The sequence below is a fragment of the Ipomoea nil genome, unplaced genomic scaffold (assembly GCF_001879475.1).
Source record: "Ipomoea nil cultivar Tokyo-kokei standard unplaced genomic scaffold, Asagao_1.1 scaffold2921, whole genome shotgun sequence".
NCBI lineage: Eukaryota > Viridiplantae > Streptophyta > Magnoliopsida > Solanales > Convolvulaceae > Ipomoea > Ipomoea nil.
This window is the reverse complement of record NW_017619349.1, coordinates 1,826,106-1,846,602: the sequence shown is the minus strand read 5'-3', so window position 1 is coordinate 1,846,602 and position 20,497 is coordinate 1,826,106. Positions and strand designations below refer to the sequence as shown.

Genomic DNA, 20,497 nt, shown 5'->3' with positions numbered 1-20,497 from the left:
ATAATGTACAACAACAAAGGACTCTTGACTTCTATTACAAACAGGCTAACTGATGTCTATTTTATCAGGGATTTTCATCACTCCATCTCCGCATATTATTTTAACTCTACTTATACTGATTTCTAACTAGCATCATCTCTTGCATGGCTATAAATACATCTCCATGTGTATGTTGAAAACAAATTGCTCAATAATAAAAATTATGTGCTGAAATTCTTGTTCTCATCTTATATACAAAATGAAATTAATTAATATCCACTACTATACGGAAATGGATATTTACCAACAAACTTTTCCTTTAAACCAATCAAATTAAAGAATTTCAAATGTTAAGCTATGATTGATCATTCTGATCATCATCTCAACCACCATGAGCATCTATCTCGACGACGAGAGCAGAAATCGAAGACGATAACCTCTTGATGATGATGATGATGATGATCTTCTCCAAAAAGCCGAGCAGCTGGCTTGACGTGAGTTCGGCAGAGCGGACATGAATTCCGGCCAGTGCCCACCCACCGATCCAAACAAGCCCTGTGGAAAATATGCTGACACTTCAAATCTCTAACCTCTTCTCCCTCCTCTATCTTGCACAGACAAACTGCACATTCTACTGCGCCATCCGATTCGCCCTCGAAAACCCTTACTCCCACCACGGTGGCAGCATTTTCCGGCGACATTATTCCGGTGAAGATGTTGAATTTGTAGGGAACTTGGCATACAGATTGCAAGAGGAGGCAATCCCAAGCCCATTTTAGCTGTGCTGCTACTGAAACAACACAGTTTAGGAGCCTTGACTGCGGAAACATTTGGAGCAGTTTCTTGAATATGAATGTGCAGATTATTACGAGGAAGACGAAGATGAAAGCATGGGGATAATGGGGAGCTTTTCTCATTTTCTTTTGCTGTCACTTAGTCTTCTTCGTTCTCTGATCTCTCTGGTGTTTTAGAAGCTGTGAAGTAGTATTGTTCTCAGAGAGCTGGCTGGCTTGTTTAGTCTTGTGCTGTTGTGGAGGCTTTATATATAAGTAGGCTCACTAATTAAATACGGAGTATATTTTTATTATTAGGCATATGTTCAATAGTAAACACATGGGAAGCCAAGAACCTACCAAGAAACTGCAAATATAATATATATTTGATGTATTTTGAATATAGAGCGCAGAATTCTGATGTATTTCTATAAAATATTCCATGCACGGTGCACCTGTTTATTTATTTATTTATGAAATGGAGCACCTCTTGGTAGCCTATAATACTTCATTGGTAATACACATTTGGTAAGGAATAAATAGTAATAAATTAATTTTAATAAAATAATAAAATTGCAGAAATCATTAGTGTATTAAGCCTTACATATTATATACATTATATCATAGACATGTTGTTTGTTAGCTTAGTGATAAGTCACCGTCAATCTTGTGCTTTCACACATGTATGAACAAAATGGACGTATAGAAAAGTGCTATATACACATTGTTAAATTGGTATTATCATGATTGTCCAGGCCTCTGTTCCTCCTAAGCTAGGCATTGGACCTATGCTTATGAAATTGTGATTTTTCTTATAAGTATATACTTCCAACCACCCAAAACAATATGAGCCCACATACTCTCATCAACAGAGAAACTCCCGATTATTCATTTCTTCGATCGTGTCTTTGGTTTTCTGTGTTTTCCATATCTTCATCCCTACAATAAGCACAAAATAGAGTTTTGACTTGCCACATCTATCGTTCTTGATTACTGGACTCTTTTCGATGATATCATTATTTGAATTTCAATACTGGTGAAAAGATCATTATTGTACGCCATGTTTCATTAATGAGAATATTTTCCCTTTTGTAGCAAATACTTCTCTACAGGTTACGTTCCTAGTCGTGCTCGAGATGCATATATTACCGTGGGTTGTTGTCAGCGCCTTAAAGTCGACCACACTTTCATCAAAAAGGCACGGTCGTGTTACCTAGATAGAAAGAGACATGATCGTGACACCCTCTAGGACACGACCATGTTAGCGCCACCCCACCCCCTAGCGGAATGCATACCCGAGTATCCTCAAGTTGTTCCTTCCTAAGCCCCATGGCACCAACAACCAACTCCAACTCAACAAACACATCCTAGTATTTCGCCACGTGGCTCGTTGGTCTATAGGTAACAAAGCATTGATTGCATGTGTTATAGAAGATTTTGAGCCCGGCCACATGCTACTCTCAAACCGTGAAGAGCTCTAAATGGCGAACAACGATGGACAAAGCGTTCAATGTCCTACTACACAACAACACTTGGAAACTAGTTCCACTTGACCGGGATATGAATGTGATAGTATGCGAGAGGGTGTTCTAAGTCAAGAGAAAGATTGATGGATCAATTGATCATTACAAGGCTAGATCGACTTGTAGCCAAAGGGTTCAATCAAGTTCAAGGAGAAGATTACTCTGACACTTTCAATTCAGTGGTCAAGCCAACTACAATAAGACTTCTCTTAGGGAATGGTCATTTTGTGACTCGGCTATTATGACATATCTCGAGTTTGATTACGTAAAGGAATCAGAGGTAAAACAGATAGAAATTAAGAAGAACTGTAAGGACCAAGGGGTACCTTGCAGAGGCAAAGGTACCTTATATTGTTAAATACCTTCTGGACGCTTGACAAGTGTACAACATCGGCTAGTTTTCATTCTTGACCACACATATTCTCTTGGTGAGTTGGGGCGTTTGATACCCCATGGTAGTACACCGGTGATGGAGGTCCATATCTCGGCGGATGTCTCTCGACCAAGCGCAAGGTGGAGTACGTCGTCCGCCATGGAGGAGACCAATAGCGACACGATCGTCTGGTCCTGCTTGATCCACGCGTGATACTCCGGGTTGGCAACCGGAACTGCTTCAGCTGACGTCGTGGTCGAGTCGCTGGTGGATGGTGCGCCCGGGACCGTCGCCGGTGGGCATGGGTGGCTACCGTCCACGAAGCCCAGGAGGTCCTGGCCGCGGAGGAAGGAGAGGAGTTGCATTCTCCAGAAAAGAAATTTTTTCATCGTGAGTTTCATGGTAATATAATGGTGCGCGCCGGAGAGATTGTTTCCGATGGCCGGTGACAGGGTTCCGGCGGCGGAGACTGTGCGTTCGGATGATGCCGACATGATGGAGTCGGAGATCGATTGACGCAGAGGGTGAGGGAGGGAAAAATTGGTGGTGGAGGTTGAAGAGGATCGGATAACCTGTCTGATACCAGATTAGAGAAATCACCTCAGATAGATTATCACAAAGATAGAATTACAGAGTATATCGATGAATAAAACTCTAACTAATCCTAACTAATAGAAAGGCTAAGTCAACTAATCTATCACCACTAAAACAGAAACTATATAATATAAAATAATAATAATAATAATAATAATAATAATAATAATAATAATAATAATACATGACATACTAACAGGTAGTACCTCTTTAAATTGTTTTGCTCTAGGCTTAGACCCTGGGGTCTCATGGTTCCATCAAATATGAATATATCAAACATTGCCCCATCAAATATGAAGAGAGCCACAAATGTGCCGTTTGAATACAAATTATATTACATACATATTCTTTGATAACATTAGTAAACACATAAATATGTCACTTTAAAAAAAAAAAAAAATAGGTTGAGTTTTATTGATTTGTCAATGAAGGAATCAGATTGATTCGATGGACTGCAATTGAATTGAATTAATTTACAAAAAATAATTAAATTAGTTACTCTATAACATCCAATGATATGGAAGTGGCATATTTACCAACTTTCACTAAAAAAATATCATTGGGCTTTAAACATTTTAATCATCGTAACCACCATGTGCATCGATCTTGACGGTCAGACAAGAAATCGAACACAATAACCTCTTGATAGCGATCGTCGAAAAGTCGTCGGCCGGCTGACTTGACTTGAGTCCGGCAGAGCGGACATGAATTCCGGCCAGTAGCGAGCCATCTATCCAAGCAATCCCGGTGGAAAATATGGTTACACCTCAAGTCTCTAACTTCTTCTCCTCCCTCTATCTTGCACAAACAAACCGCGCATTCTACAGCCTCCAATTCGCCCTCGAAAACCCGAGCTCCGAGCTCCGAGGCATCGCGCTCCGGCCACATTCCGGTGCCGTCGACGACGTTGAATTTGTAAGGCGGCGGCTGGCAGAATGATTGGATAAAGAGACAATCCCAACCCCATTTTAGCTGCGCCGCTGCCCAAACAACATAGTTTAGTATAGCAGACTGCGGAAACAGTCGGAGCATTTTCTTGAAAATATAAGTGCAGATTGCTATGAAGATGATGAAGATGAAAGCATGTGAAGCGTTTCTCATTCTCATCTCTTAGTTTTCGTTTTCTTTCGCTTCACTTAGTCTCTGGAGTTAAGAGGATGGAAGGCTTGATTGGCTTCTATTCTTTATATACACACAGATCAGACACACATATATATACACGTGTATAATGCATGTAATTTATATTAATAAAATTTTAGTAGTATAAATGTGTTAAAAATGATGAATACAATAATGGCTGTCAAGCCAACCCTACAAGAATGGTGCGCAAATTTATTTAATTTAACTTATCAGCTTTGAAAGTTACAATTTTATAATCTTAAAATGCAAATAATTGAAGAAATTAAAAATATAAAAGCATACTGTTAGACCACCATGCGTGCCCCAATGCAAAAATAAATAAATAAATAAATAAATAAATAAATTGTCCTATGCACTTAGGTCAATGAAAGTGTTCTCTCATATTAGTGTCTCAATAAATGGCTAAGAAATAATTAATCAGCTTGATTCGATGATATTATTGTTTGAACTTTGAATCTCAATATTGAAAAGATTTTTACCGTAGGTCATATTTGATTTGATGAGAATGTTTGGCCTTTTGCATCAAAAACTTCTCTACAAGTTCCTATTCATGCTCGAGAGGCATATATATATATATATATTACTGCGGGTTGTTTTCAATGCCTTAAGCCGACCACACTTTCAAGCAAAAGGTACGATTGTGTCGCCCCCATCTCATGGTCGTGTTACCTAGCCATAAAGGGACACGGTGGTGACACCCCTGGACACGGCCATGTTAACGCCACCCCACCCCCTAGCAGAATCCACACTCGAGCATCCTCAAAATGTTCCTTCCTAACCCCATGACACCAACAACCAATTCCGACTCAACAAACACATCCTAATATTTTGCCACATGAATGACCCGTTGCTCGACAGCTAACAAAGCTTTGATTGCATGTGTAGAATGATTGAAGATTTTGAGTCCACCTGCTACTCTCAACCCGTGAAGAGCTCTGAATGCTGAACAACAATGTACCAAGCATTCAATGTCCTACTGCACAACACCCCCTGGTTCCACTTGATTCGGATATGAATGTGATAAGATACAAGTGGGTGTTTTGAGTCAAGAGAAAGGCTGATGGATCAATTGACCGTTACAAGGCTCGACTTGTTTCCAAAGGATTCAAGTTGAAGGAGAAGATTACTATAACACTTTCAGTCCAGTGATCAAGCTAACTACAGTAAGACTTCTCTTATCTCCTACCATAACCAAAAACGGTTATTTTGCCAACCTGATGTCCACATAAATGGCTCCCTTTGTGAAAACATTTTTATGAAGCAACCACCTAGGTACATAGAAAAAGATTTTCCTAATCATGTTTGCACACTACAGAAATCACTCTATGGCCTTAAACAAGCACGCCTTGTGCAGTGCGTGGTTTAAACATCTTCATGATTGCTTACTTACTTCAATCAACTTCAAGACTTCAAAAACTGATGTGTGTTTGTTTATCTATTACACTGCTAATACTCATATTTATTTAATTTATTGGTTAATATTGATAATATACTAATTAATAATGTACAACCACAAAGGTCGTTTGACTTCTATTACAAACATGCTGGTTTATGTCTATTTTATCAGGTTTAGGATTTTTACAACATCTCGGTATATTATATATTTTAACTTTACTAACCTGGGCAGCTCAACTGGTCATAGAATGTGCACAGTAAACTTAAGTTACCATGATTTACATCCTCCCAAATGCTCTATCGGGTCGGAGAAGAATATATTTTAACTCTACTACTTCTACTGGCTCTATCTCTTGCATCCCTATAAATATATCTCCTCTTATATGTTGGAAACACTATTGATGATCAATAATAAAAATTATGTGTAGAAATTCTTGTTCTCATTTTATATACAAAATGAAATTAATTAATATCCAATTGCAGAAGTGGATATTTACAAACTTTTCCTTAAAACAATCAAATTAAAGAATTTGAAATGTTAAGCTATGATTGATCATTCTGATCATCATCTCAACCACCATGTGCATCGATCTCGACGATGAGAGCAGAAATCGAAGACGATAACCTCTTGATGATGATCTTCTCCGAAAAGCCGAGCAGCTGGCTTGACGTGAGTTCTGCAGAGCGGACATGAATTCCGGCCAGTGCCCACCCACCTATCCAAACAAGCCCGGTGGAAAATATGCTTACACTTCAAGTCTCTAACCTCTTCTCCTTCCTCTATCTTGCACAGGCAAACTGCACATTCTACTGCGCCATCCGATTCGCCCTCAAAAACCCTCACTCCGACCTCGGTGGCAGCATTTTCCGGCGACATTATTCCGGTGACCACGTTGAATTTGTAGGGATCTTGGCATAAAGATTGCAAGAGGATGCCATCCCATGCCCATTTTAGCTGTGCTGCTACTGAAACAACACAGTTTAGGACCCTTGACTGCGGAAACATTTGGAGCAGTTTCTTGAAAATGTATGTGCACATTATTACGAGGAAGACGAAGATGAAAGCGTGGAGATAATGGGGAGCTTTTCTCATTTTGTTTTGCTTTCAATTTGTCTTCTTCGTTCTCTTATCTCTCTGGTGTTTGAAGCTGTGAAGTATTGTTCTCAGAGGGCTGGCTGGCTTGTTTAGTCTTGTGGTGTAGTGGAGGCTTTATATATAAGTAGGTTCACTAATTAAATATATTTTTATTATTAGGCATATGTTCAATAGTAAACACATGGGCAGCCAAGAAACTGCAAATACAATATATATTTGATGTATTTTGAATATAGAGCATAGCAATTCTGATCGATATATATGATGTTCCATAAAATATTCCATGCACCTATTTATTTATTTATTAAATGCAGCAGCTCTTGGTGACTATAATTAAGAAAGTTAATTAGTTGGGAGTTAGGACTATTTTATCCTAAAAAAGTAGGAGTCCCAGAAAGTTAATTAGTTAGGAGTTGGGACTTTTTTATCCTAAAAGAATAGGAGTGCCGATACTTATTACTGTAATTTAATTTGGCAAAATTTCTTATGCTACCCTCTCAAGGAACCTCATCTATGAAATGGGTCGGGTCACCTTCTTCATAAGTAGTACACACACTTTCTTCACACTATTGAATAATATTTAACAAAAAAAAAAAAAAAAAAACTATTGGGCCAGGTCGGGTTGCGCCCGCACTGTTGATGGGTAGCCCACTCATCGATGACGTTAGCTATCTCTTAGGCTAAAGATTGGATGTTAGGTCTAACTCGAAGGGGGGGGGGGGGGGGGGGGGGGGGGCTTGGTTGGTTCCATTGGATGTAGCGTCTCCTCTAGCGGCTATAGTGCCAGTCGGACCTCTCACGTTACCAGGTGGGGAATAGACCCTCACGTATCGAATTGAGCTCTGCCTCGCCTACTAAGCGTTTCTGCGAGTTCAGGGAATGCTTGTTTTGTGACTCGGACATTTTTTGTGTATTTCGGGTTTGATTGCGTAAAGGGAACAAGGGTAAAATGGGTAGAAACTAGGAACACTTGCTTTTCGTAGTGTTCCAATAGACGACGCTAATGATGATTTTGTCGGGACCAAGTATGAAATTATAGAACAAGGGTAGAAAATAGTAGTATTATTACTCGGGGCACTAAGCCCAAAAGAGTACGTACAAATTAAAGCACGAGATACCATCCCAAAACTGCCTCTCAAATAATACATAATGAATATTATAGCTCTAATAAGGGACTAGGGTTACTGTTGGAAGTCAGGAACCCAAACCACTTGTCTAGGAAGAATTGTAAGGACCAAGGGAGGCCTTTTAAGGGAAAGCAAGGATGCTTGACAAGTGTATGACACCGGTTAATCTTTATTCACTCTTAGCCACACACGTGTTCCCCTACTACTTTGCTTCTAGCGCACTTCTTTTGTATAATTTGAGCTTCTTGCCCTCTAATATACGAGATAAGTAGTGGCTTGGGACGTGTGTTGCCTTATGGAAGTTCGTTGTGGATGGGTTCGATACCACTAAATTGTTTTGCTCCAATCTTTCTTCAATTTTTCCCACCTCACTTGGATTAACACTTTCCCCAATAAAACCTCAGGGTCCCATGCATGGCCCCCATCAAATATTAATGTATCAAACATTATTTGTAGCCTAAAAAGTCAATACCCCATCAACGAAGTTTGATCTTGTGACCTCCCCTCAAGGAGAGTCACAGAAATGTATCTCATCTAAGCACATGTTATATAACTCTTTGATAACAATAGTAAACATATTATAAACATGTCACTTTAAATAATAATAAAAAAAATAAGTTGAGTTTGTTTGATTTATCATTGAAGGAATCAGATTGACTAGACCGACTAAATTAATTTACAAAAATAATTAAATTAATTACTCTATAACATCCACCAGGACTATGTGGTCCAATGGTACCCGGGTTGGACTTCCATTTGGAAGATTATTATGAGTTCGAGCCTCAGTGGAGGCGTTATTGGTTCTTTGTGTTTCAGTAGGTTGAGAAAGTATATGAACAGATACTACAATGTAATAGAGCCAGTAACTTTCAAAAAAAAAAAAAAAATTACTCTATAACATCCAATGATATGGAAGTGGCATATTTACCAACTTTCACTAAAAAAATATCATTGGATTTAAATATTTCAATCATCGTAACCACCATGTGCATCGATCTCGACGGTCAGACAAGAAATCGAACACAATAACCTCTTGATAACGATCGTCGAAAAGTCGTCGGCCGGCAGACTTGACTTGGGTCCGGCAGAGCGGACATGAATTCCGGCCAGTAGCGAGCCATCTATCCAAGCAATCCCGGTGGAAAATATGGTTACACCTCAAGTCTCTAACTTCTTCTCCTTCCTCTATCTTGCACAAACAAACCGCGCATTCTACAGCCTCCGATTCGGCCCCGAAAACCCTCGCTCCGAGCTCCGAGGCATCGTGCCCCGGCAACATTCCGGCGCCGTCGAGGTTGAATTTGTAAGGCGGCGGCTGGCAGAATGATTGGATAAGGAGGCAATCCCAACCGCATTTTAGCTGCGCCGCTGCCCAAACGACGTAGTTTAGTATAGCAGACTGCGGAAACAATCGGATCATTTTCTTGAAAATATAAGTGCAGATTGCTATGAGGATGATGAAGATGAAAGCATGTGAAGCGTTTCTCATTCTCATCTCTTACTTTTCGTTTTTCTTTTGCTTCACTGTACTTAGTCTCTGGAGAGCCTTGATTGGCTTGTAGCTAGTACAATCTATATATATATACACACACACATATATGTGTGTGTGTAATTTATATTAATAAAATTTTAGTAGTATACATGTGTTCAAAATGAGGAATACAATAATGGCTGCCGAGCCAACCGTACACGAATGGTGCGCAAATTTATTTTATTTAATTTATCAGTTTTGAAAGTTCCAATTTTATAACCTTAAAAAGGCAAATAATTTAAGAAAATAAAAATATAAAAGCATACTATTACTATTATTAGACCACCAAATCCACCATGAAATATTTCTTTAATTTTGTCGCATGCAAGTTAATCAATGAAAGTGTGAAGAAAGTGCGATCGAGTTGATGTTTGTTGAATAAAGAGTTTAGGAAATATGTTTTTCTATAAAATACCCAATGCCCGTATTTATTTATTAAATTCAGCATCATTCCGTGAATATAAGAAAAGTTAATTAATATTATATTTAAGTCAAGTTGATTAGATGGTTGACTTAGTAATCTCAAGATTCTAAGTTGGACTCTCAATAATAAAGAGATACTAAATCCACCATTTTGTTGTTAGGAATCTCCAATGACAAACTTTTCCTTTACCCTAGCATTTTCATAGTTAAGGGATCTCCAATGACAAAATTCTTTTCCCCAACATCTTCATTCTTTTGACAGCATAACGCCCATAGGCTATTTGGTTGGAAGTAGGGGTGTAAACGAATCGAATCGAGTCAAATATCTCAGTATTCGATTCGAATTCGACTATATAATCAAATATTCGTATTCGTATTCGTATTCGTATTCGTTTAATATTCAAATCTAAAATTTGATTCGTATTCTATTCGACCAGTTTATTCGAATATATTCGATTCGACTCAAATATTCGAATTCGAAATGCCTAATTTATTTTTTTACAAAATTTTCTAATAAATTAAGATAAAATGTAATAAAAATTTATATGTAAATAACATAAAATATTCGAATACTATTCGAATCGAATACACTCTAATTCGTATTCGAAAAATATTCGAATTGAAAAAAGTATTCAAATTCGAATTCGTATTCGAAATATTCGAATTCGAATCAACATATTCGAATTCGAATCACGAATCGAATTTTTTTTATTTGATTTGTTTACACCCCTAGTTGGAAGGAGAGAATTTTGGGAGTGAGGGGGCAGAGAAATTCAAATTTCATTGTTTGTTATGCAGGAATCGAAATATATATTTGATAGATATGAGAATTGAAATGGAAAGAGTGATATAAAGACTACTTTATAGTAGTAGTAGCAGCAATAGCAACAACCCCCTTTTTGATAAAGATGGAGGAGTATGATTCTACATATACAACACCTTTTTTTTTCTTCCTATCTAGCTTGGAAATGCAACTCTTGGGGGAGGGAGGGGGTGGGTAGGATTTTCAATTCTTCCCCAGCAAACAATGTAATTTTACATAGGAAAAAGTGTCCATTAGGCCATTAAACTTTTACACATTGTAAAATTGAACCATCGAACAAAAAAAAAGTGTGCAATTAAACCATTAAAAACTAAAAAATTACACATATAACATTTTTTTACAGGTTACTTCCAAGTTTCCCTTGATGTCATACTGTCTAATTATATATATAAATTTATTTTAATTATTATTTTAAAAAATTAGAAGTGTGGCCAGCGCCTTAAGCCGACCACATGCACTTTCAGCAAAAAGGCACGGTCGTGTTTCCTGGACAGAGAGGGACACGATCGTGACACTCTCTAGGACACGACCATGTTAGCACCACCCCACCCCGTAGCAAAATCCACACCCGAGCATCCGCAAGTTGTTCCTTCCTAACCTCCATGGCTCTAACAACCAACTCTGACTCAACAAATACATCCTATCATTTCGCCACATGACTCGTTGTTCTACAAGTAACAAAGTATTGATTGCATGTGTAGAAGATTTTGAGCCCACCTGTTACTCTTAAATCGTGAAGGGCTCTGAATGGCGAACAACGATAAACCAAGTGTTCAATATAATGTCCTACTGCACAACAATACTTGGAAATTAAATTAGTTCCACCTGAATGGGATATGAATGTGATATGTTGTAAGTGGGTGTTTTGAGTCAAGAGAGAGACTGATGGATCAATTAACCGTTACAAGGCTCGACTTGTTGGCAAAATGTTGAAGGAGAAGATTACTGTGACACTTTCAGTCCAGTGATCAAGTCAACTACAATAAGACTTCTCTTATCTCCTACCAATCTACCATAACCAAAAACTAGTTATTTTGCCAACTTGATGTTCACCTAAATGGCTCCCTAAGTGAAAACATTTTTATGAAGCAACCATCATGTACATAGACAAAGATTTTCCTAATCATGTTTGCACACTACAGAAATAACTCTATGGCCTGAAACAAGCACCTTGTGCGGTACGTGCGTGGTTCAAAAGTCCTCAAAGTCATGATTGCTTACTTTCAATAAGCTTTAAAGCTTCAAAAATTGATGTGTCTTTGTTTATCTATTACACTACTAACATTCATATTTATTTATTGGGTAATGTTGATGATATACTAATAATGTAGAGACTTCTATTACAAACAGGCTAGCTAATGTCAAATTTATCAGGTTTAGGATTTTCATTCCATCTCCTTATATTATTTTAACTCTACTTTTACTACGAAAGCACTATATCTTACCTCCCGGTCTATAAATAATCTCCTATTGTATGTTGAAAACAAGATAAATCAATAATAAAAATTATCAGTAAAAATTCTTGTTCTCATCTTATATACAAAATGGAATTAATTAATATCCAATTACGGAAGTGGATATTTACCAACTTTTCCTTGAAAACAATCAAATTAAAGAATTTGCTTAACAAAGCTATCATTGATCATTATGATCATCATCTCAACCACCATGTGCATCGATCTCGACGATCAGAGCAGAAATCGAAGGCAATAACCTCTTGATGAAGATCGTCTACGAAACACCGACGGGATGGCTTGACGTGAGTTCGGCAGAGCGGACATGAATTCCGGCCAGTTCCCAGCCACCTATCCAAACAAGAGCTGTGGAAAATATGCTTACACTTCAAATCTCTAACCTCTTCTCCTTCCTCTATCTTGCACAGACAAACTGCACATTCTACTGCGCCATCCGATTCGCCCTCGAAAACCCTTACTCCCACCTCGGAGGCAGCATTTTCCGGCGACATTATTCCGTTGAATTTGTAGGGAACTTGGCATAAAGATTGCAATAGGAGGCAATCCCAGGCCCATTTTAGCTGTGCTGCTACAGAAACAACACAGTTTAGGATCTTTGACTGCGGAAACATTTGGAGCAGTTTCTTGAATATGAATGTGCAGATTAGTAGGAGGAAGACGAAGATGAAAGCATGGGGATAATGGGCAGATTTTCTCATTTTTGTTTTGCTTTCACTTAGTCTTCTTCGTTCTCTGATCTGATCTCTCGGGTGTTAGAAGCTGTGAAGTATTGTTCTCAGATGGCTGGCTTAGTCTTGTGCTGTAGTGGAGGCTTCATATATAAGTAGGTTCACTAATTAAATATATTTTTATTATTAGGCATATGTTCAATAGTAAACACATGGGCAGCCAAGAACCTGCCAAGAAAGTGCAAATACAATATATATTTGATGTATTTTGAATATAGATAGCAATTCTGATCGATATATATGACGTTCCTTAAAATATTCCATGCTCCTATTTATTTATTTATTAAATGCAGCACCTCTTGGTAGCCTATAAGAAAATTAGTTAGGAGTTGGGACTTTTTTATCCTAAAAGAATAGGAGTGCCGATACTTATTACTGTAATTTAATTTGTCAAAATTTCTTGTGCTACCCTCTCAAGGAACCTCATCTATGAAATGGGTCAGGTCAACTTCTTCATAAGTATTACACGCACTTTCTTCATACTATTGAATAATATTTTACCAAAAACAAAACTATTGAGCCAGGTCAGGTTGCACCCCCACTTTTGATGGGTAGCCCACTCATCGATGACGTTAGCTGTCTCTCGAGCTAAAGATTGAATGCTAGGTCTAAGTGTCTTACTCTCGGGGGAGGGGGAGGGGGGATGGAGGGGGGCTTGGTTGGTTCCACCGGATGTAGCGTCTCCTCTGACGGCTATAGTGCCAGTCGGACCTCTCACGTTCCCCGGGTGGGGAATAGACCCTCACGTATCAAACTGAGCCCTATCGCGCATGCTAAGCATTTCTGTGGGTTCAGTGAATGCTTGTTTTGTAATTCGGTCTTTTTTGTGTATCTCGGGTTTGATTGCGCAAAGGGAACAAGGGTAAAACATGTAGATATTAAGGACATATGAGGCTCACATTATTCATCTATGTATTGTTCTAATTTAGCTCCTGTTGAATAGCTGTATATGTTAGATTAGTTGTTGTAACTTCTTTTCTACATTTTCTCCTCTGTACACTATTTATAACTGACTGAGCTTACATTAATAAACCACTGAGCTTACTTTCCAGTTTGGCGCCGACAGGTTCACGCCACCCTTGTTGGCCTCAATCTCCTCGGCTACGTTGACGGTTCCACCAAGGAACCGGCCAACTTCTCGAATGCTGTTCAAACCATCCCCAATCCTAATCACTTAATTTGGTATCGTCAAGACCAAATTATTGTTAGTGCGCTTCTAGGAAGCTGTACTGATACAATCCAGCCGCTCATCTCGTCGGCCACGACGGCTCATGATGCGTGACAACGCCTTGTTGCAAGTTATGCTAGTGCCTCCCGAGGACATATTATCTCTCTCAAGGCAAAGCTAACCAGAACCCGAGAGGCTCTCGGTCTATTTCAGCGTATCTTAATGACATGCGAGCCATAGTTGACGATCTTGCCTTGGCTCAGTGTACGATGTCTGAGGAAGATTTACTCGTGTACATCCTGACTCAGCTAGGAGAGGGGTACAACTCCATTATTTCTACAGTCCGCGTTCGTGAAAAACCCCTCTCGTTGGGTGAGTTAGTCGATGTCCTCACTGACCATGAACGTCAGTTAAAGGACGCAGATGAAGCACGCCAGTTGTTGTTGGCAACTGCTAATGCCACTCAGCGGACTTCGTCCCCTCGGAACTAATCGGTCCACTGTTATATGCAAGTTTTGTAACTTTGCAAGTTATGAAACGAAAGTTTGCCGCAAGCTTGCTAGGTTCCTAAAAGTGCATAACGTCCTCACCGCACAAACGCCGCCTACAGTCCAGTCCGCGCAAGCATCTCCACACTGGCTGTTTAACAGCGACGCATCGCATCATGCCACCTCAGCATCTCTACACTGGCTGTTTGACAGCGACGCATCGCATCATGCCACCTCAGCATCTCCACACTGGCTGTTTGACAGCGACGCATCGCATCATGCCACCTCTAGTCTCACGTCGCTACAGACACTCTCCGAGTACAATGGGTCTGATGAGGTTCACCTGGGTGACGGTCTCACGTCGCTACAGACACTCTCCGAGTACAATGGATCTGATGAGGTTCACCTGGGTGACGGTAATTTCCTATAAATTTCACATATTGGCCGGTCTGGCTACTTGAGCGCGCGTGCTTTTCGTAGCGTTCCCATAGACGACGCCAATGCTGGTTTTGTCGCTATTGCTCGGGGCATAATGAAAATTATTAAGAATAATATTGTAGCTAGTAAAAGTCGAACCCTAGTATTAGGGTGGGAAGTCAGGAACCCATACCATTTGTCTAGGAAGAATTATAAGGATTAATGGATGCCTTTTAAGGGAAGGTAATGGTGCATTATATACTGTTGAAGACCTTCCGGATACTTGACAAGTGTATGACATCGACTAATCTTCATTCATTCTTGGCCACACATGTGTCCCCCTACTACTTTTTTTTTCCGGGCACTTGCTCCCTGACCTCTAATATACGAGATAAGTAGTGGCTTGGTGAGTTGGGGCGTGTGTTGCCTTTGTGGAAGTTGTGAGTTCGATACCACTAAATTGTTTTGCTCCAATCTTCCTTCTTTTCACTCCACTTGGATCAAGACTTTCCCAATAAAATGGATCTCAGGGTTCCATAGCCCCATCAAATATGAATATAATGTAACAAACGTTATTTGTAGCCTAAAGAGTCAATACCCCACCATCATGGGTTTGATCTTGTGACCTTTCCTCAAGGATAGTCAAGAAATGTATGTCATCTGAGCACAAGTTATATCAACCTTTGATAACATTAGTAAACATATTATAAACATGTGACTTTCAATAAAATAAAAAAAAAATAAGTTGAGTTTTATTCTTTATCCATGAAGGAAATCAGAAATCAGATTGACTCAACTGCAATTCAATAGAATTAATTTACAAAACTAATTAAATTAATTACTCTATAACATCCAATAATATGGAAGTGGCATATTTACCAACTTTCACTCAAAAAATATCATTGGATTCTAAATATTTCATTCATCGTAACCACCATGTGCATCGATCTCGACGGTCAGAGAAGAAATCGAACACAATAACCTCTTGATAACGATCGTCGAAAAGTCGTCGGCCGGCTGACTTGACTTGGGTCCGGCAGAGCGGACATGAATTCCGGCCAGTAGCGAGCCATCTATCCAAGCAATCCCGGTGGAAAATATGGTTACACCTCAAGTCTCTAACTTCTTCTCCTTCCTCTATCTTGCACAAACAAACCGCGCATTCTACTGCCTCCGATTCGCCTTCGAAAACCCTCGCTCCGAGCTCCGAGGCATCGCGCTCCGGCCACATTCCGGTGCCGTCGACAACGTTGAATTTGTAAGGCGGCGGCTGGCAGAATGATTGGATAAAGAGACAATCCCAACCCCATTTTAGCTGCGCCGCTGCCCAAACAACATAGTTTAGTATAGCAGACTGCGGAAACATTCGGAGCATTTTCTTGAAAAGATAAATGCAGATTGCTATGAGGATGATGAAGATGAAAGCATGTGAAGCGTTTCTCATTCTCATCTCTTAGTTCTCGTTTTCTTTTTTCTTTCGCTTCACTGTACTTAGTCTCTGGAGAGGCTTGATTGGCTTGTACTCTATGTATACACACGCACATATATATATACATGTGTAATTTATATTAATAAAATTTTAGTAGTATACATGTGTTCAAAAAGAGGAATACAATAATGGGTGCCGAGCCAACCCTACAGGAATGGTGCGCAAATTTATTTTATTTAATTTATCAGCTTTGAAAGTTCTAATTTTATAACCTTAAAAATGCAAATACTGAGAAATTAAAAATATAAAAGCATATATACTATTACTATTATTAGACCACCAAATCCACCATGCATGCGTGCCTTAATGCAAAATTTCTTTAATTTTGTCGCATGCACGTAGTCAATGAAAGTGTACTGTTCTCTCTCATATTGGCGTCTCAAGAAATGACCAAGAAAGTGCGAGTTGAAGCTAGTACGTAGTTGATGTTTGTTGAATAAAAAGTTTAGGAAATTTATTTTTCTATAAAATACCCCCTGCACGTATTTATTTATTTATTTCTCAGTGGTCACCGTACCCATCATGTTAGTGCAGTAAGTCAAGCACGCTTAAACGCAAAGGTAACCATTTAACCATATCCTTCATTGGTAAGCCACAACGTCACGTCTTGAATAGAGCAGGGGCTGAACTCAACCAACCCCATCGACGCCCAACAATCCCCCTCCCCCACAACCTTTGATCACCAAACCTAGTTGCGCAACATTTCAGCCTGACTTGATCCTTAGCCTCCGCACCCACTAAGGACTCGACTTTCACCACGTCATCGATTCGAACTCGTGACATCAGCTTTGATACCAATTGTTAAATCTTAACGCTGCATTATACTTCCTTCCTAGTGGGTCACCCATTCTGTAATTGTTGTAAGTCAAACACGCTTAACCACATAATTTTTTGATTATCTAGTATAGTTGTCATATCCTACTTAAAACCAATTGGTAATAAGTAAGTCGACATTAACGATTTAACCACATACCTCCATATAGTAAGGCACATCGTTACGTTTCGAATTAAGTAGGGCTGTAATCAGCCAATTCAACCCACGCCCAACACTTTGCAAGCCACTAGTCACTATATTACTGGTTTACGAACCAACATTTACCGGGATCACCAAACTGTGAGTTCGCAACATTCATGAAATTAAAACTTCGTTTCCACCATTGTTGTTATTTCCATGCATCATTGTTGTTAGTTTGGACTTTGATGGGATTCATCCTTATGGATCTTGAACAAGTGTGTTTCAATTCACACGTCTTAATAATTAACCATTCCTTTTTCTTTTTTCTTTTTTTTTTTGTGAAAGTTTTATTTTCAAATAATTGTGAAAAATAAAATTTCCAACACCAAAAGTTAGAAAAATATTTTGTAGCTAGCTTTGCTTGTGTGTTTGAACAAGGGTTAGTTTGCGGTGAATATGGACGATTAACAGATAAATTAATTGATACCCAATTATGGAAGTAAAATATATATATATATATGTAAATTTTCCTTAAAATACAAAAAAAAAATCAAAGAATTTTGATATGTTAAGCAGCATTGATCATCATCTTAACCACCATGAACATCTATCTCGACGATGAGAGCAGAAATCGAAGACGATAACCTCTTGATGATGATCTTCTCCGAAAAGCCGAGCAGCTGGCTTGACGTGAGTTCGGCAGAGCGGACATGAATTCCGGCCAGTGCCCACCCACCTATCCAAACAAGCCCTGTGGAAAATATGCTTACACTTCAACTCTCTAACCTCTTCTCCTTCCTCTATCTTGCACAGACAAACTGCACATTCTACTGCGCCATCAGATTCGCCCTCGAAAACCCTCACTCCCACCTCCGAGGCAGCATTTTCCGGCGACATTATTCCGGTGACGACGTTGAATTTGTAGGGATCTTGGCATAAAGATTGCAAGAGGAGGCAATCCCAAGCCCATTTTAGCTGTGCTGCTACAGAAACAACACAGTTTAGGACCCTTGACTGCGGAAACATTTGGAGCAGTTTCTTGAATATGAAAGTGCAGATTAGTGCGATGAAGACGATGATGAAAGCATGGGGATATTGGGGAGCTTTTCTCATTTTGTTTTGCTTTCACTTAGTCCTCTTCGTTCTCTGATCTCTCTGGTGTTAGAAGCTGTGAAGTAGTATTGTTCTTGTTTAGTCTTCTGGTGTAGTGGAGGCTTTATATATAAGTAGGATCACTAATTAAATATATTTTTATTATTAGGCATATGTTCAATAGTAAACACATGGGCAGCCAAGAATTGAACCTACCAAGAAACTGCAAATACAATATATATTTGATGTATTTTTAATATAGAGCGCAGAATTCTGATGTTTTTCCATAAAATATTCCATGCACCTATTTATTTATTTATTAAATGCAGCACCTCTTCGTACTTGGTAGCCTATATAATACTTTATTGCTAATACACATTTGGTAAGGAATAAAGTAATAAAATAATAAAATCATTGCATATATTATTAGTGTTTTAAGTCTTATATATTATATTATAGATTATAGATATAGATTATACAATAGACAAATTTTTTGTTAGTTTAGAGATAAGTCACCGTCAATCTTGTGCTTACTTACACACATGCATGACCATAATGAATGTGTAGAAAGGCAGACATATTGTCAAAATCGGTTTCACCATACTTAGATTGTCCAAACCTCTGTTCCTCCTAGGCATTGGACATATGCCTACGAAATTGCGATTTTTAATTTCTTATCAACCGTATACTTTCTACCACTCTAAACAATATGCGCTCTGATGTGAGTCTAATTCTGCATGTTTATAGTGTTCATTTGATAATATTTGTTGGGCTCAAGTTCATGAATTTGTTACTTTAATGGCATATTCTCTTGTTTTCTAATTAAGATATGGTTTACACTTGTTTTGAATGCTTTATGGTGTTTGTGAGTGTTTTTGGAACCATTGTGGCCTAGTGCAAAAGCAAGGGAAGTTCTAGGACAAATTTGGAGTCAAAATGGACAAGGAGGCTGTTGCAGAGGATTGGACGCGTCGAGATTTGGACTCAACGCGTCCAAAAATTCCAGTAAGGTCACGGTGCGAGTACAGCGGACTCGACGCGTCAAATCCGTCCAGAATGTTTCGTAAGTTTCGGCGCCCAAACTTGACGCGTCGAGCGGGCGAAATCAGCAGTTCGGGAAGCTTCCAAAAATTGCACGGAAAATTCCTAAATGCCCCGATTCTGTTCCCGCTATAAAAGGACACCTTCCTCAACCCTAGATGAGATCGTCTTGTGTTTTGGAGAGAAGAAGGAAGAGAATTTAGAGCTACAAGTGGTCTTGGAAATCAAGAAGAAAGCTAATTAAGGAGATTCGGGAGAATTGCTTAATTGGTTTATTCTTGTACTCGTTAATTATTTGTGTTCCCTTTATTATTATTATGAATTCTAGTTTAGTCATGCTTGGCTAAACACTTTAGAGATTATTGGGTGATAGTATTTATGAACCTTTGTTCCTAGTTCTTATTATTCTTAGTACATTATTATTTGGGTTTTATACTTATGTTGCAATTGTGATTTAAATCGTAGATGCTTGTAATTAGTGGCCATAGTTCATTGTTTCATAGCTATCTTTGTGTCATAACGGGAGTTGGGCATAAATTAGGGCACACACACAATTACACGTAACTGTTGCACCTTGGGAGAATGCAATATATGTTAGGGAGTTTAATTCTTGATTATTGCACATCGGGAGATGGTAGTAGTTAGGATTTTATTATGAATGCTTGTTCTCATATTGTTGGATGTTTATATCACGGGAGTGGATATTCACTAGGGTTAGAGACTACGGGAGTAGCTCTATACCACCTTAGCATTCTCACACTTGTTTAAACCCAGATTTAATATTGAACTTAGATTGACACTAAGTAATTAAATACTTGAATCCCATGAATCTCATTCTCTCTCTATTGTTTCCACAAACCTGCATAC

General features: G+C 38.8%; 5 protein-coding genes across 7 annotated transcripts; 1 reads left to right on the top strand and 4 right to left on the bottom strand.

Annotated features, from left to right (window-relative positions):
* Window positions 1–278: 278 nt before the first annotated feature.
* On the bottom strand, window positions 279–18,685 carry LOC109161084. 2 transcript variants are annotated; one of them, XM_019309415.1, is made up of 2 exons: window positions 18,648–18,685; window positions 279–909 (listed from the first exon to the last, which is right to left on the bottom strand). In XM_019309415.1, the coding sequence occupies exon 2, from the start codon at window positions 894–896 to the stop codon at window positions 357–359; it is 540 nt and encodes a 179-aa protein (XP_019164960.1). In that variant the 5' UTR covers window positions 897–909; window positions 18,648–18,685; the 3' UTR covers window positions 279–356. The 2 variants fall into 2 exon arrangements, with proteins under 2 accessions (XP_019164960.1, XP_019164959.1); XM_019309414.1 differs by lacking the exon at window positions 18,648–18,685 and adding an exon at window positions 6,908–6,955.
* LOC109161087 (RING-H2 finger protein ATL40-like) lies at window positions 3,668–9,542 on the bottom strand. Of its 2 annotated transcripts, none has more exons than XM_019309419.1 (2): window positions 9,273–9,542; window positions 3,668–4,108 (listed from the first exon to the last, which is right to left on the bottom strand). In XM_019309419.1, exons 1-2 carry the CDS (start codon window positions 9,493–9,495, stop codon window positions 3,822–3,824), a joined length of 510 nt encoding a protein of 169 aa, XP_019164964.1. In that variant the 5' UTR covers window positions 9,496–9,542; the 3' UTR covers window positions 3,668–3,821. The 2 variants fall into 2 exon arrangements, with proteins under 2 accessions (XP_019164964.1, XP_019164963.1); XM_019309418.1 differs by having other exon boundaries at window positions 3,669–4,105; window positions 9,270–9,542.
* On the top strand, window positions 14,418–15,066 carry LOC109160809. The gene is made up of 2 exons (XM_019309056.1): window positions 14,418–14,590; window positions 14,679–15,066. The coding sequence occupies exons 1-2, from the start codon at window positions 14,418–14,420 to the stop codon at window positions 15,064–15,066; spliced, it is 561 nt and encodes a 186-aa protein (XP_019164601.1).
* On the bottom strand, window positions 15,976–16,503 carry LOC109160808 (RING-H2 finger protein ATL1-like). The gene has a single exon (XM_019309055.1). It carries the CDS (start codon window positions 16,501–16,503, stop codon window positions 15,976–15,978), a length of 528 nt encoding a protein of 175 aa, XP_019164600.1.
* Window positions 17,962–18,640, bottom strand: LOC109161086 (E3 ubiquitin-protein ligase RHA2B-like). The gene has a single exon (XM_019309417.1). It carries the CDS (start codon window positions 18,608–18,610, stop codon window positions 18,083–18,085), a length of 528 nt encoding a protein of 175 aa, XP_019164962.1. The 5' UTR covers window positions 18,611–18,640; the 3' UTR covers window positions 17,962–18,082.
* Window positions 18,686–20,497: the final 1,812 nt, after the last annotated feature.